Source organism: Centrocercus urophasianus, unplaced genomic scaffold (genome assembly GCF_019232065.1).
Source record: "Centrocercus urophasianus isolate 14NV4802_14NV808 unplaced genomic scaffold, USGS_Curo_1.0 seq_38, whole genome shotgun sequence".
Lineage (NCBI taxonomy): Eukaryota > Metazoa > Chordata > Aves > Galliformes > Phasianidae > Centrocercus > Centrocercus urophasianus.
The window spans coordinates 833,025-848,038 of record NW_024884955.1 but is presented as its reverse complement, the minus strand read 5'-3'; the positions used below and the strand labels follow the sequence as shown (position 1 = coordinate 848,038).

Sequence of the window (15,014 nt, the reverse complement as noted above, 5' to 3'; positions counted from 1 at the left end):
AAAAAAAAAAAACAAAAAAAAAAAAACAAAAAAAAAAAAACAAAAAACAGGCGGTGCAATGCTATTCTTTTCTCACCCCATTTTCCCCCTTCTTTGCCAACGCTGCGTTGGGACGCTGAAGTTGGTGGTGTGGGTGGTGCTTTGCTTGGTGGGAGCTCTGTGCCCGTGGTGTTGTGGGGGTTCATCTCAAAAAGCAACGTGGGGGGGCAGGGAGAGGTCAGCCGAAATCCTACAGCAGTCAGCAGTTGCAGAGCTGTGCTGTGTCCTTGCAAGGAGGGGATGGAGCAAAGCCTCAGCTTCTTGTGCTGCCTGCTGTCCGCTCAGCCTCATGCATTACTGCTGCAACAATTAACTTTGTTTCTTTCTCATGCAATGAAAACACTGTAAGAGCAAGCTGTTAATGGGAAGCGGCTTAACGAGGGGGGGGAGCAGCTGTGCTTTCGTTTCTCGAGTTGCAGCTCCTATCCCTGGGAGCACAGCGGTGCCTTTGGAAGGGGGCTGAAGCTCTCCTATTGCATTGAGTGGCTCAGAGCTGGGTGCCAGGAGTGCTGTGCCATGGCAGCGTGCAAGGACACGGCTTCCCCTGCCTGCACTTGGCTGGGGTTGCTCACTGTGAGGTCTCTGCCCATGGGGCACAGTGAAGGTGACAGTGCAGTGAGAGGCGTGTGGTTCTATGGAGATGTGTCCTCACCAGGGCCTGTTGGAAACATCACAGAATCACAGAATGGCCAGGGTTGGAAGGGACCCTGATCATGAATCTCTAACCCCCTGCCACGTGCAGGGCCACCAACCTCCCCATTTAATGCTAGATCAGGCTGCCCGGGCCCCCATCCAACCTGGCTTGAACACCTCCAGGGACGGGGCATCCACAGCCTCTCTGGGCAGCTGTGCCAGCGCCTCACCACTCTGTAAAGAACTTCCCCCTGACGACATCCCCCTAAACCTGTCTAACTCACCCCTGTCCTGCTGTGTCCCCTCTGTGGCACTGCTGGTAGCAGAGCAGTCACTCTCTGTGCTGTGTCCCTGCAGAGCACTGCTCCCATGGCCACGCCGGACGTCAGTGTGCACATGGAGGAGGTGGTGGTGGTGACGACGCCGGACACGGCAGTGGATGGCAGTGGGGTGGAGGAGGTGAAGACAGTGCTGGTCACCACCAATCTGTCCCAGCATGGGTAAGAGCAGAGGTGACCTGGTGGGATGGATGTGGACACATGGGTGGATCAATCAGTTTTTTCACTGTTTCTTTCCCAGCAATCCACTAAGCTCCAGGCAGTGGATATTCTCGCACAGCTGTTGGGCACGGTGCAGCAGAGCTTTGGGGTTGGGCTTAGCGATGAAGTGCTGGATGGGGCAGCACTGATCCAAAAGCAGAGTGAACCTGGGTGACATCTGCAGCACTCTGCACCCCATTCCTGTCCCACCTGTTGAAGTGAGCTCTGTTTGGGTACAGCTCAGGGACACATGGGCTGTTGGCTTCTTTTCTCCTCCATCTTGTCTGTGTCTTGCTCCAAGTCCATCTTGGCAGGCAGAAGCCCCCAACTCACATCTGGTGCTGGCTTTGGATAGCTTTACCCACTTCAGGCATTCTCATGCTCCCACAAAGCAGGCAGCAAGCAGCTACTTGTTGCTCTCCAAAACATTTCTGTCCTGCTCCAGTACGTCCTGCTATTTCTGTGCTCTGGGGAGGGGCATCGTGTTTCATCTTTTAGAGCACAAAACAGTGGCTGTGCTGCAACTAGAGTCAAATCTGAGCAGGCTCAGCTCCATCTGTGGTGCTGGTTCTGGTCAGAGTGATTCCCCGAGCCACAGCTGACGTGGAATGGGAGCTGTGGCTGTTTGGATGCTGAGCAGGGGCTGCTTTTCATGTGGCTGTGAGGTCTGGAACATGAGCCACGGCAGGGACTGCCTTGACTGGTTTGGTTCCCTTTCATTCTTTTCTTCCCCTCCTATTTTTCTTTGGAAACCTCTCCTTGCCCCTCCATCAGAGCAGACAGAACCCTGCAGGGCTTTTTGAAGCATCTCAAAGCACTGCTCCTGGGCTCCCATACTGGAGCATTGCTGTGGGAAGGGCATGAACCGGGGGCTTGTGCCTCTGCTGGGCTCCTCTCCCTCCCTGGCATGGTGGAGGCTCCTCAGTTGTAGCTGGGCTGTGGAGGAAGCTCTGAGCTCTTTGTTTTACACTGCTGCAAAGCCCCAGGGCAGCAGGAGAGGCTCTTTGGGCTCAGTGCATCTTTCTGCTGCTCTTTTGGCTGTGGTTTTGCTGTTTAAAAAAAAAAATATATAAGCATATAAGCAGAGGCTTAAGAGCTTAATTAGCTCCTGCATTTTAATATTGTCTGAAAAAAAAAAGCAGAGGAGAGCAGAAATGGTAACAATCAGCAGGAGGCTTTTCTTTCGTTTGTGCTTGGGAGAGGTCTGTGTTCCCCTGCTCTGATGCGCTGCCTGTATTTCTGCTGCAGTCTTTTGGTGGAGGCTTTTCTTTCCCGAGCTCCCAGAGGAGGCAGAGGCAGGCACAGCTTTGCCAGCACTCATCCTGCCTTCTCCCACTTGCTCTGTGTGTCCTCCCAGGGACGTGACAGCTGCATCCCAGCATTGTCATGGCAACCGATGGGGACGCTTCAGCTCCTCCTGCTGCAGTCCCTCCAGAATGGGATGGGAGGAAGCAGAGCCAAAACCACCCCAATATGTATCCTAAATCCTTTGGGCAATGAGGAGCAAATCTTGGGCTGAGCCTGATCCCCAGCAGAGTTGAGTGCACAGGAGAGATGCAGATGTGTGGCCCCATCAGCAAAGCTCCTGGAGAGGTCTGAGGGTTCTGGTGTAGGCAAGATGAAAGTGGTCTTCTTTGCCTTTGTCAGTTAATTAGTGTTACATTAATGTTGTATGTATGTGGGGCTGTAAGAGGGGGAAACAGAGGAGTCTGTCGCTTGTATTGTTTTCTCTGCTCCCAGATCTGTTGAACTTGTGCTGCTCTGAGGTCCCCTGTGCAGAAAGCAGCATGTGTGTAGCTGGTGCACTGTGTGTGTGTTATTTCCAGGGAATTCCTTAGGGGAATTTGACAGAGGCTCCTAACAGAGAGTCTGACCCAGAGCCCAGCTGTGTCAGCAGCATCTCTGCCTCCCCTTCCTCTGTACCCACCTGACTGCAGGGAGAAGAGTCAGATTTTGTGGAAAAAATAGAGTAGGAATGACTTCTGAAGCCTTCTCTAAACATTGCGCCAGAGACAGCAATTCCACACAGCTTCATTTTGCATTTCTCTCTCTTGCCAGCAGTGACATAAATGAGGACACCCTGGAGACTGAAAACGCAGCCGCTGCGGCCGCTGCCGCCTTCACAGCATCCACACACCTGAAGGAAGCAGTGCTAGGTAGGTCTGAGCTGCAGCTGATGGGGCTCGGCTCCTCGGGGGCTGCTGAGAGCTGGGGAGGCACCTACTGCTGCGTGGCAGGGCTGGGGGTGCTCCTGCATCCCTGTCTGCCGTCAGAAGTGCTGTTTGGGGTGCCCAGCATGGGGGATGCTGCTCTGCATCGGGGTGCACTCCAGCGTTTGGGGAGGGCCGGGTGCTGCTGCTGCTCGCTGGAGCGCTGCTGCCCTCTCCTGGTGCGGGTTGTGTCCCTGTGATGTTGCCAGCTCTTGGCTTTTTGCCGCGGAAGGATGTGATGTTGGCTTTCCAGCAGCTTTGGTTTCAAGCGAAAGTGAATTTGGAGAGCAAAGGAGCTGGGGCTGGGAGAGCCTTAAGTTGCCTTCACCCACAGTTTGAGAATGTGTAGTCATCGTAACACCACCATTCCTTACATGGTTATCAAGAATTGGATTTGCAGCCCTGGCTGCTGATTTCTCAGATCTCACGCATTCAGCTGTGGGAGGATTTATGTGGATGTTTGTGTGCTATTTCACCTCAGCGATTTGGGTGCACCGTGCGAGTGAATTGTGACCACAGCACCCCATTGCCACCCATGTCCCTTGTGTGTTACTTACTCATGCTGATCCTGACCTTCAGCACTGCGTTGGGAACTGCAGCTCATGTTTCTCTCTGCTCCATCCCTTGCTCTGTTCCCTGTGAGAAGTGAAGATGGCTGAAGACGAGGACAGCTTGGAGGCAGAGATCGTGTACCCCATCACCTGTGGGGACAGCAAAGCCAACCTCATCTGGAGGAAGTTCGTGTGCCCCGGGATCAATGTGAAGTGTGTGCAGGTGGGTGTGGGGCTGTGGTGCTGTTCCTGCTTCTGCTTCTGGTTGGGAAGAACCAGAGTTCCCTGTGTTCACATCATCCTGCGTGCCATGCGTGGGGTTTGGTGACTCAGTGAGCCTTTTTTGAGTCAGAACCACACCGTGGTGGGAAAGGGAAAAAGTTTTGGGTGTGGTGCCTGCTACTTGTCTTGCTCCATCTGAGCAGACCTGGCTGGAAAAATGCTTTCCACATTTCACTGCTTCACTGCAGAGTTTGAGGAGTTTGGTCTCTTCTGCTGTCTGTTTGAGCTCGAGGATTTGTTGAGAAGTTTAGGTAGGGAACGTGCTGAGCAGTGTCTGCTGTGTCCTGGAGGGCTTCTGGTTAAAACCTGCATGGATGTGGGAGGAGAGCCTGGCTTCATCTTCATGTGGACATGTTGCCACATGAGGGCTTTGCAAAGGATGTTCCTTTTCCTGCAGAGGAAACATGGCCTTTTACAAAGAGAACAGCTCCCAGTGCAGATAATTGCTTTTGCTGCTGCCTAAAATCAGCATTCTCTTTGCACTGAAGCCCATGCAGCAGTTCTTTATGCACTGTGAGTAAACCAGCTCACCTTAACATAAGTTCACATGTGCATGGAGAGGAGAACTGGAGGTGGGGAATCTTTCCTAAGACTGCCCATAAAGCACTGCTTTGAGGTCTGCCTGGCTCTGGAGGTTGCTTTCAGCTCAGCTCATGCGGTCAGATCCAGCTGGGTGTGTAGGGCAATAAACAAAGGGGCAGAACAGGCTCCTGGTACAGCAAGGCCAGCTCCCTGCAACTGGTTTTCTGTGCAAGCAGGTGTGCTCCAAGAGGGGTCAGAGGTTTCACTGATAGCAGTGTCTGTGCTCGGTAGCAGGAGGTCAGAGGCCAGGCAGGCTTCTCCTTCCTTGCTTACGCAGGGCTGTGTGCACAGGGCTGTGCTGGGGAGCCTGTGGAGGCCATGCAGCCCCACGCAGCACTGCAGAAGCTGGGGCAGTGAGCTGTGCACTGCTGCTCAGGATCACCTGCATCAACCCTGGCTGCTTTGCTGTGCAGGGCAAGCAAGCAAGTTGGGCATTCAGCAAACTGCTCCGTGCTGCTTGTACCCCAGGTTTGCCAAGCAGCCGCCAGCAGCATGTCTTCAGCTCTGAGCTAGAGGTGCTCCAAACAGTTTTCTCAAAGCTATGGGGTGCTTGCCAGCCATCTCCAATGCTGATACTTCAGTTAAACGTGTTGAGCCCTGGCCCGAGCTGCCCAGGCTTGCCTGGTGTCATCATCTCCAGGGGTGCAGTGTTCCTCATTGCTCACCACACTGACGCTGCGCTTCTCCTGCAGTTCGACGGACACCTCATCAGCCCCAAGGAGTTTGTGCACCTGGCAGGAAAGTCCACTCTGAAGGACTGGAAGCGGGCGATCCGGATGAATGGGATCATGCTCCGGTCAGTCTGCATGGCAGCAGATGGGATTTCTTCTTGCTGGGGTGGGACAGAACCTTCTACACGGTTGTAGTGTCGCAGGGGGCGCTGATGTGCTGCTGAATGCTGGCCCCAAATGTTGTCCACCTGAAGGCTTTGCGTATCCTTGTGGACAGGGAATAATTGGGGCAGCAAAACCCCGTAAGTTTTAGCACTTGAACCCTTCTGCTTTCCCATGAGGTCCTAAGTGAGCACTTCAGTGCTCAGGGGTTGGGCTGTATTGTGTGCAGCTCTGTTTGAGCCACAAAGCGTGGTCTGCTCATGAGCTAACACTCCCATTGCATGACGGCTGCTTTAGATCCATTTGTTGGTTTTCTTATTTTCCCAAGGGCTTATTCAAAGCTTATTTATGGAAACAGGCAACTTCTCTGGCCTCAACTATAGCAATTAAATTCTTCTGTGTTCTTGAACACCAGCATGAGACAGGTTCAGTAACACCCACAGCCCTGCCTGTAGGCAGCACCTCGCTCCCTGGGGATGGCCATGCTTTCCTCATCCTTTCACAGGGTGACGTTGCATCTGCCAGGATCCTTCTGCTTTGATGCATGAGTCTCGTACTCCTAAGCAGCTTTTGCTCTGCGTAGGTTCTGCACAACAGGCTTGTGCTGGGCAGGGTGGGTCCTTGGGGAAATAACGTGTGTGAGGGCTGTGTGATGGGGAGCTGGCAGGCTGTGGGTGGATGCCAGAAGTTCACTTGGCTTTGGGCTTCCCAACTTCTTCTTTCGTACCCGAGTCTGTATGAGCAGCTGTGGAAAAAAAGAGGAAGGCAGGGTGAGATTCTTCCGTGAGAACTGGTTATTTTTTTCTTTTTCAGTCCTTCCTCCTCATTTTAGCTCTTGAGGAAAATTTCCCTTGAAAGCCATCAGCCTGCTGTAGGCCCGTGCTCTCCCTTCTTCTTTCTGTTCCTACACGGCTGTGTTTTGCTGAACCTATTCAGAGCATCCTTGGGCATCCCTCCTCTCACTCCTGGCACAGCGTGGCAGGGCCGTGGGCTCTGGGATGTGCAGAGCAGTGGTCAGAAGCACAGTATGTGAATCTCACCCTGTTTGCTCCCTCTTGGGGGGGGAGAGAGGCTCAGCCCACTGGCTGATCCCAGGAGCCAGCAGTGTCTTCCCAGCTTGTCTATGATGGCATCTTTCCCAAAATTCCTTCTCTTTTAAGTCATTTTACACTGTTTTCTTTCTTTCAAGTGGAGCTTGAGTAGCTTTAGTCAAACATACCTTTGTTTTGTAAAGTTTACTCTAAAACTTCTGCTGGCTTAGAAAAACAAGGTGGCTTATCAGTTTCAGTGGTACCATAAATCCCCATCACTGCATGAAATTTGGCCACAGGACCTCAGCTCCACTGAGCTGTTGTTTTTTGGGGTTGGCATGCCAGCCTCTCCCCCAGCGTTTGCTGACAGCGAAGGCTGCAGGTCGTGTTGCTTAGGGAATGAATGGATTGTCCACCATGTTCTACCCTGAAGGTTTCCCTGCTGTCAAGAAGTGGACATTTCAATAAGTCTTTTGAATAAGTGACCAGCATCAAGCAGGCTGTGGCTGCTGCTTTAAGTGACTCTTAGTGAACGCTGCTTGTAAGGAGGGGAGAACTTGGCAAGGGATGCTCAGACCTTTGTCTCTGTCTCTCCAGCTGATGGTGGTGTGCCCAGCAAACCCCACAGGCATTCATCATGCAGCCTCGTCCTGCTAGCAGGCACTGTGCTGGGGCAAGGCAGAAGCAGAGCACGGCTTCTGCTTCTCTGCAGGGTGCTGGGAGGTGAGGAGGAGGCTCCCTGGGATGCTGAGGTGTTTGGGGGATGCTCTGCAGGCTGCTCCGTGTGCTGCCTGGGCAAGAGCTGCTCCTCTGGCTGAGCATGTGAACATGTCCCTGTGTTTGCTCCCTCTCTTGCAGGAAGATCATGGACTCGGGGGAGCTGGATTTTTACCAGCACACCAAGGTCTGCTCCAACACGTGCCGGAGCACCAAGATTGATCTGACCGGTGCCAGGGTGTCTCTGAGCAGCCAGACCTCCACGGAGTACATCCCTCTCACTCCTGCTTCCACAGATGGTACGTCCTGGCACCTTTTAGCAGGAGCTTTGCAGGATTAAAGCAGAACTGGTGCTGCATACCCGATGGCCCTTAAGGTTGCCTCTCGACTGTACTTTGCTTTGCAGTTTGCTTTTATTCTGCTTTTCTTCCCCCTTGCACTGTTGCAGGATTTCTCATAGCAGCACTGGGCAATGTTCTCAGTGCAGAGAGGCAGTCCCTCCCCCCGTTGCTCTGTAATACTGCGTGACCAATGCCCTTCTTGGCACCCTGTCCTGTGTAGCTGAAGCAATTGATCAGTGAGCAAACAGCAGTGGCTGTGTGATGGGGACTCTGTTTCAGCTGTTGTGTCCCACGCTGGTCACAGCCCCCAGGGGGGGATGTGGTCCTCAGCAGTGCAGGCTCAGAGCCCTCCTGTGCTCACCCCGTGGGGAGCTGACTTCAGCTTGAATAATGAATGGGCTCTCGCTAAAGGCTCCCTGCCTGAATTATTTATTGGTTTTGTCTGATGGCAGATTAAAGAGAACTGGGGAATACAGTGGGTTCTGTATCTGCCCTTGTGCGTGTAGTTTGTAAAACTGGATTTAAATGGCGTTGTATCTCTGTAGCTTTAGCCCTGACTTTAATTTGTCCTATCATTACAATCAGCTGTTATATTGAAAGCTATTTCTGAGTGCTTTTTTTTCAACTCCTTTTGCTATTGAGAGTTAAGAAACGCCCCTGGGGACTCCAGAACGCATCTGTGGGGCAGAGAGCTGCCAGCATGAGTTAATTATGGCCCTGGTTATTAGCTCACTGCTGAGGGAAGCTGCATTAAGCACAAAACCCACAAAGGTTTTTGTGGGGAAGGAGCCATCCCCTGCAAAGCTTTGGGACCCCTGTGGTGTGCGGGTCTGGCAGATGGCGAGCTGGCCAGAAGGGACAGCAGGAAATCAAGCTTAGAGCACTGCCTTGAGCAAGAAGGATGTATGCAGAGGGGGATGGGAGGAGAGTGCTCTTGGTCTTGTGCAAGGGTTGCAGGAGTAATCCCTTTGGTATTGCACTCCAGAGTGGAAAAATCAGCTGTGGCCGCACGGCGCAGCCGCGTGGCTCCTGTGAAAGTGGCTCCACCCAACCAAAAGGGGCAGTTCCAGCAGTGAAGCAAGGAGAGCATCCCTTGGAAACAGCCTGTGAGAAATACAGAAAAAAAATCAGGGCTTGGTTTTGTTTTTTTTTTTTTTTTTCTTTTTTCTTTTCTGCTATTGGTTGCAGTGAACGGATCCCCAGCTACAATTACCATAGAAACATGTGAGGATGCCAGCGATTGGACCACCAGCATTGGAGGTAGGGCTGCGTCTGGGCAGGGGCTGAGGGTGATGTGGGAGAAGTGGGGGTGGTGGGGACAGGGGTCAGGGATGAGGAGCAGGGCCTATTGCTGCAGCTGCCCTGCTCAGACCTCCTGCTGCCAGCCCGTCTAACTCTGCTACATGGGCTTGGGATGGAATTGTTTCTAAGCACTGAAATGTCTAAGTGTGGTGTGGCTCTGGGTGGGGAAATTAATTGGAGAGTCATGAATTCTGTGGTCCTCTGGTGTAATTGGAGCTGAGGAAAGAGATGTGAGGCTCAAGTCATTGGGTTCTTGGAAGAGCTGTGCTGTGGTCACAGCTTTGCACCTGTGTGCTGAGTCCTGAGCTGGAGAAGTGGGCTCTTCTGGCACCATATCCTGGCTGCTCTGTGTGCTGCAGCAGGATGGGATTTGTCCTTCTGTCTGCCCTTTGGGTACTGTGCACCCACAGACCTGGGGGACTTCACCCTTATATGGGACAGAAAGCAGAGAGCACATCACGGTCACTTGGAAGCTGGTTAATGTGCAGCCCCTTTTTTCCTAAGAGCCACGAAAACCCCACTTCCACCTCGGAAGGATCTGAAGGCCTCCCTTACCTCCCTTTCTCTCCCTCCAGATGACACCTTTGCGTTCTGGCGAGGCCTGAGGGACGCAGGTCTGCTGGATGATGTCATCCAGGAGTTCCATCAGGAGCTGCTGGACACCATGAGGGGTTTGCAGCAGCGGGCGCAGGACCCCCCCTTGCAGCTGGGAGGTGAGCAGCTGACAGCAGGCACTGGGCTGAGAGTGTCCCTGGGAGCCGTTGTGACTCAGACTTGTTACAGTCAGAAACGAAATAGAAAGGAAACTTGTTTCTGCACTTCTAGCTTATCAATGTGTGCAGATGGCCCTGTTATCATTGGTGCTGGTGCAGGAGGGCAGCTCTGAGCACGGGCTGCAAGTGGCCACAGTTCCTTCAGGTTCTCTGGGCCCCGCGTTTCCCCTGCTGCCTTCAGGATGCTAGGCAAGCATTTGGCTCTGGAGCTGGAAGGAACTTTGACCATTGGAGTAATGGTGCAGCAAGCAGCTGCTGTGCCAGGAGGCTTATTGATCCCTTCTAAGTACGAGAGTGCTGCTTATCCAGGAATAACCTCCTGCGCTTTCTCACAACTTCTCCTGCCCAGCTCCTTGTGTTACCCTCACACAGGCTTTGGCTGTCTCAGCTGAACACCTTTGCTTTCAGATAGCTTTTTACCAAACCATTTGGAATGTTTTGTTCCTCAAAGACCCGTCTCTTCTCTTCCTTTTAAGATGCTGTCCTACTCAACAACGTGGTGCAGAACTTCAGGATGCTGGACCTGGTCAAGAAAGTCCTGGCCAGCCACAAGTGCCAGATGGATCGCTCCAGGGAGCAGTACACACGGGATCTGGCAGGTATGCTCCTGCAGTTACCCAGCAGCGTTGGGTTGTTACTGTGTAAAGCAGCAGGTTTGGTGTTACACTGGTACTTGTGAGGCCCATGCTGGAGCCGTGGGGATGCTCGATGCGCGCTGACCTCGCTCTTCTTGCAGCTCTGGAGCAGCAGTGTGATGAGCACCGCAAGCGTGCCAAGGAGCTGAAGCACAAATCGCAGCACCTCAACAACGTGCTGATGACTCTGACTCCCGTCTCTGTCCCCACACCTTTAAAACGCCCTCGGCTCACCCGGGCCACCTCCGGACCGGCTGCCATCACCTCCCAGGTGCTGTCCCAGCCGGCGCAGATCGCCGTCAGCCCGGCCGTGCCGATGTCCCAACTCGCCAGCCTGCCTCTGGGCAAAGTGGTCTCGACTCTCCCATCCTCGGTGTTGGGTAAAACCCCATCCCAACCGCCCGCCGCCAGCTCTCCAGCCTCCCCGCTGCTGGGTGGCTACACTGTACTGGCCTCTGCCGGCAACGCCTTCCCCGGCACGGTGGAAATCCACCCGGACGCTCCCAACGTGACGGTGCTGAGCACGGCGGCAGCGACCGCTCAGGACAGCAGCACTGTTGTGAAGGTGCTCAGCCCTTTCCAGCTGCTGGCGCTGCCGGGGCTCGGCGCCGCCATCCAGAACGTGACGCACGTGAGTGGCGGCGGTGCGGTGCTCAGTGTGCCCTCCGAGGGTCCCACGGCCGAGCACAACGCTGCCATCGAGGTGACGGCGGTGGCCGATGAAGCAGAGCAGAAGTGAAGGAGGGGGGCCCTGCCTGGAGGGGACATTCGTCACGGCGCTCGGGGGAACGGCCTTGGGTCTGCGTGGTGCAATGAGGGGCGTGGGTTGAGGAGGCTCAGGGCGGCTGGAGCTGGGAGCGAGGAGGTGCGCGGGGCAGGCAGCGAGGGAAGGGAGGATGCCTGGAGGAGAGGAGGGCAGCAGCGTGCTCTGCCCTGCTGGGAGGAGGTCTGGAAAAAAAAAAAACCAAAAAGAAACAAAAAAAAAAAATTAAGGCTAAGTTTTTATAAAGCTTTCCTCCCTGCTCTCTTGGGACAGTTACTCCATGCTGCATCTGAGGAGCAGGGTAGGGTGTAGTGTGAGCTGTGGGAGCATGGAGCGCTGTGCCGGCACCGAGCCGGCTGCTGGGAGCCCACAGGCAGCAGTGGGATGAGTGTGGGGCCACTCAGTGTCCCTGTCCTGCAGCACAGAGGGGCACGGAGCCCTGGGGCTGACCCTTGGGTGCAGGCACTGTGAGCGGGTGGCCCAGGTCAGAGCGAGGAGGATCCCAGGTTGTGATTCCCCAGAGAACAGAGGAACCCAGAGGGCCGGGAAGAGCTGCGACTTCTGGGGTTTTAGGGTCTCTTTTCTATTTTTCTCAAAAAAAAAAGAAAAAAATAATTAAAAAAAAATCCATTTTTAGGATTTTTTTTTTTTTTAATTAAAGGTTGGGAGCGCATTACTGGATTACTAAGGCAGAATGGGGTGGTGGGTGCAGAGTGAAGGGCTGAGCAGCAGCAACCCCATGCCCAGCATCATCCCACTGGGTGCTGGCATCCATCACCCGCTGCAGGAGGATGCTCTGAAGGAATGGGGCGCTGGCCTCAAGCGTGCCCCAGTGTTTGGGTGCTGGGAGGAGCTGGTTGCCTCAGGTGTGGGTTTTCTATGAGCTCAGTCTGGCAGCAGCAATGGCAGGTTGCTTCTATCTGCTAATAAACGTGGTGTTGTTTTTTTTTTTTTTGACAGAATTTTGCTGGCGTGTTGCCTTTCTGTGTCTGGTGCTGACAGCTTGGGGCAGGAACATGTTGTTTAAACTGAAAACACAAGTACTCATATTTATAAATACCCACATGCCCATATATGCTGTGCTTGCTGCCATCCACCCGGCAGAGCTGTGACAGGAGTGGTTCTTCCCTCCAGGCATGAGCTGTGTTTGCTTTCACTTGCCCTGACCCAGGGCCACAGCCCCACATGGAGGCTGAGGCTCTCCCTTCCCAGGGCTGCCAGCCATTAAGAGCACTGTGATTTCTTCCTTGCTATCTCTGTATGTGGGACACCATCGATAGATCAGACCGAGGGAATGCAAAGAGGTGTAACAGACCCCGGCCTCTGATTGCCCTGCAGTGTGAGCAGCAGCACAGCATCTCTTCCTTACTCCAAGCCCGGTGACCCTGAGGATAAAGCAATAAAATCCCTGCAGGAGGACTTGGGCTGGGAAAATTCTCCATCCCTTTGCAGCAGCGTTTGCGCAGTGGGCACAGGGTGCAGCTGCAGTGCCCCAGCCCTGTAGTGTGCTCTGCTCCGGGGTAGGAGGGCTGTGCTGCCACATGTCACCATGCTGTCCCCACTGAAGGTCTGTGCATTCTGCAGAAGCAACCCGTGCAGCAGAACCTCTTCCATGGGATCCTGGTCTCTCAGCAGCCCCACGGTGTTCCCCCACTGCTGCTCTGTGCAGGTAACACTTGGAATATGGAATGGTGCCCAGGACAGAGATGGGTTTGGAAAGAGTAGAAAAATGGCTGAGTTGCGTATATATACAGAAATCTAAACAGAAGTAACAACACACGGCTTGCTGGCCTCGGGCTGAAGGCAGCCAGGCTGCGCCCATTGAGATGCCAGCGATGCACCCAAAGTAAAGATCCCGTGGCTCTGCACTTTGTTTCTCTTCTGCTTCCGCAGCCCCGTGCACAGCAGTGGTAAACCACCATTCGTGGGTGTGTGCCTTGGGGAAGGGCTTTTGCCTTTTGCTCACTGGCTCCAGGCTGAGAGCTGTGCTGCAGCCCTCCCTGCCCTCACCTTCTGCAGCCCCGTGGTTCTGTATGGGTGGGGGGCACCTGGACACAGCTGCTTTCTATTTTCCCCTCCCAGCTCGCGCAGCACACGGAGTTCAGTTTGCACCCGCCCCGCTGCTGCCGTGGTTTGCGGGTGCAGAGGTGCTCCAGCCCCATAGGGACCCCGATGGGCAATGAGTGCCGAGCGGTGAGCACGGAATGAGCGCAGGGCTCCAGGCTGCCGCGGACTGCTGGTGAATTCCCCTCCACCGGCGGCCCCCCCTCCCTGCTTCCTCCGACAGAAGGAACGGAAACCGAAACTGGGCACTTACGGCTGGGTTTGTCTGCCTGAAATGAGCGAACGCCGGGTTTCGGCGCACCCCCACTGCTGGTGCCGTGACGGCGATGCAGCTTCGCCTCCTCGCGCGGCCCCTCCTGCACGTAGGGTAACAGCCGTGCCGCTTTTCGGCCAGGCTCCTTCTGCTTCCTCACCTCCCCGTGCTGTGAGGACGTCCTGCAGTTTGCTTTGTGGAAAGCCGATGTATTCCCCTGCTCCCACACCCAGAGCTGCAGCGTTATGGGAAATAACCCACCCGTAACATAACAACGAGCCCTCAGGGCTCTGCGTGAGCCCATCGCTGCCTGCATCGTGCAGGGAGGATGTGTTTGGGTTTTGTGGTTGTGGTGCCTGACTGCTGAGTGATAACGCCCGGCTCAGCACTGACTGGGGGGGATTTGTGCCCACGGGCAGCACTGCTGCTCAGCATCTCGGCGCCCGTGCCTGCTCTGTGCTCAGATGGTGCCTTCCTCAGCCTTACAGCTGCATTTTCATGGGGAAAAAGGATTGGTTCCCACCCCAGGGTGACCCCGCACTGCCCTGAACCAACAGTGCTCCCAATGAGGAAGAAACCACCAGGCTCTCTCAGCCCCGGGGTGACAGCAGGGTCACATCCTGGGCCACCTGTCCTTTGCTGACAAATCACAGCACAGGTCGTGGCCCCACGGCTGCAGCCCCACCGGAGCTGCCTGCATGGCCGATGGGCCGTGACCCACTGCTTGGGTTGGGTGAGGTCCAGCTCTGCGCTGCGAGGATGGGAGGCAGCGAGCATCATAGCCTGTCTGCCCGCCCTTGTTGACAAACACCAGGAACTGCTGCCCCTCCTTCCCCATCTGCACACACTGCTGCTCGCCTCTGCCCTTCCTGTTGCTGCTTGACCCGCAGATGAGCTTTCCTTCAGCTCACCCACGACGGTTTGCATCTTTGCAACTGGACTCGTAACCCTGCTGCCAGCTCTCTGCTGTCCCTGGGCCCTGTTCCCAGCTGCTCACATCTGGAGGAGCCCTAGTGCTGCCCGATCTCTTTCCAGAACGTGCTGGATGTTGGCATGGAGATAACTTTACGAGATGGGAAAGCTGAGCTCTGAGCGCATTGCCCGTCCCCGTGCTGTCCCTTTGGGTGGTGACACAATGCACAGCTGCAGCCCTGCAGCTCGCTGGGGTCTGCCACGCTGTGAGGAACCCTCCTGGTTCCACTGATCTTCCCATGGGTTTGTGTATTTTGGGGGGCAGTGCCAGCAGGGCAAACGAGCTGTGCATCCTACTCTCACGGGGTGGGGTCTGCAAGCGAATTGAGAAGGGGCAAAGCAGACAAAGGAGGGATAAAACTGGGATAGATGGGGGAGGGGCACGGCTGGAGGCTGAGGAGCCCCCAAACTGCTGCTGAGTCCTGGAGGTGATGCTTGCATGCCTGCTCCTGACTCCTTGTGTGCTCTCTGCTGGGGGTAGACTGATACATACA

At 54.7% G+C, this 15,014-nt stretch overlaps 1 protein-coding gene across 2 annotated transcripts; it reads left to right on the top strand.

Annotated features, from left to right (window-relative positions):
* The first annotated feature begins 1,005 nt into the window (after positions 1–1,005).
* On the top strand, positions 1,006–12,193 carry GMEB2 (glucocorticoid modulatory element binding protein 2). Of its 2 annotated transcripts, none has more exons than XM_042832463.1 (9): positions 1,006–1,172; positions 3,273–3,367; positions 4,068–4,195; positions 5,529–5,632; positions 7,559–7,716; positions 8,947–9,018; positions 9,636–9,773; positions 10,310–10,432; positions 10,570–12,193. In XM_042832463.1, the coding sequence occupies exons 1-9, from the start codon at positions 1,042–1,044 to the stop codon at positions 11,205–11,207; spliced, it is 1,587 nt and encodes a 528-aa protein (XP_042688397.1). In that variant the 5' UTR covers positions 1,006–1,041; the 3' UTR covers positions 11,208–12,193. The 2 variants fall into 2 exon arrangements, with proteins under 2 accessions (XP_042688397.1, XP_042688396.1); XM_042832462.1 differs by having other exon boundaries at positions 1,009–1,172; positions 3,270–3,367.
* The last annotated feature ends 2,821 nt before the right edge of the window (positions 12,194–15,014 follow it).

Bases quoted from the DNA above. Each gene is read 5' to 3' on its own strand.
- GMEB2 (XM_042832462.1), top strand. From the start codon at position 1,042: ATGGCCACGCCGGACGTCAGTGTGCACATGGAGGAGGTGGTGGTGGTG. The intron at 7,717-8,946 runs GTACGTCCTGGC...TATTGGTTGCAG, and splicing joins CACTCCTGCTTCCACAGATG to TGAACGGATCCCCAGCTACA. The intron at 10,433-10,569 runs GTATGCTCCTGC...CTCTTCTTGCAG, and splicing joins GTACACACGGGATCTGGCAG to CTCTGGAGCAGCAGTGTGAT.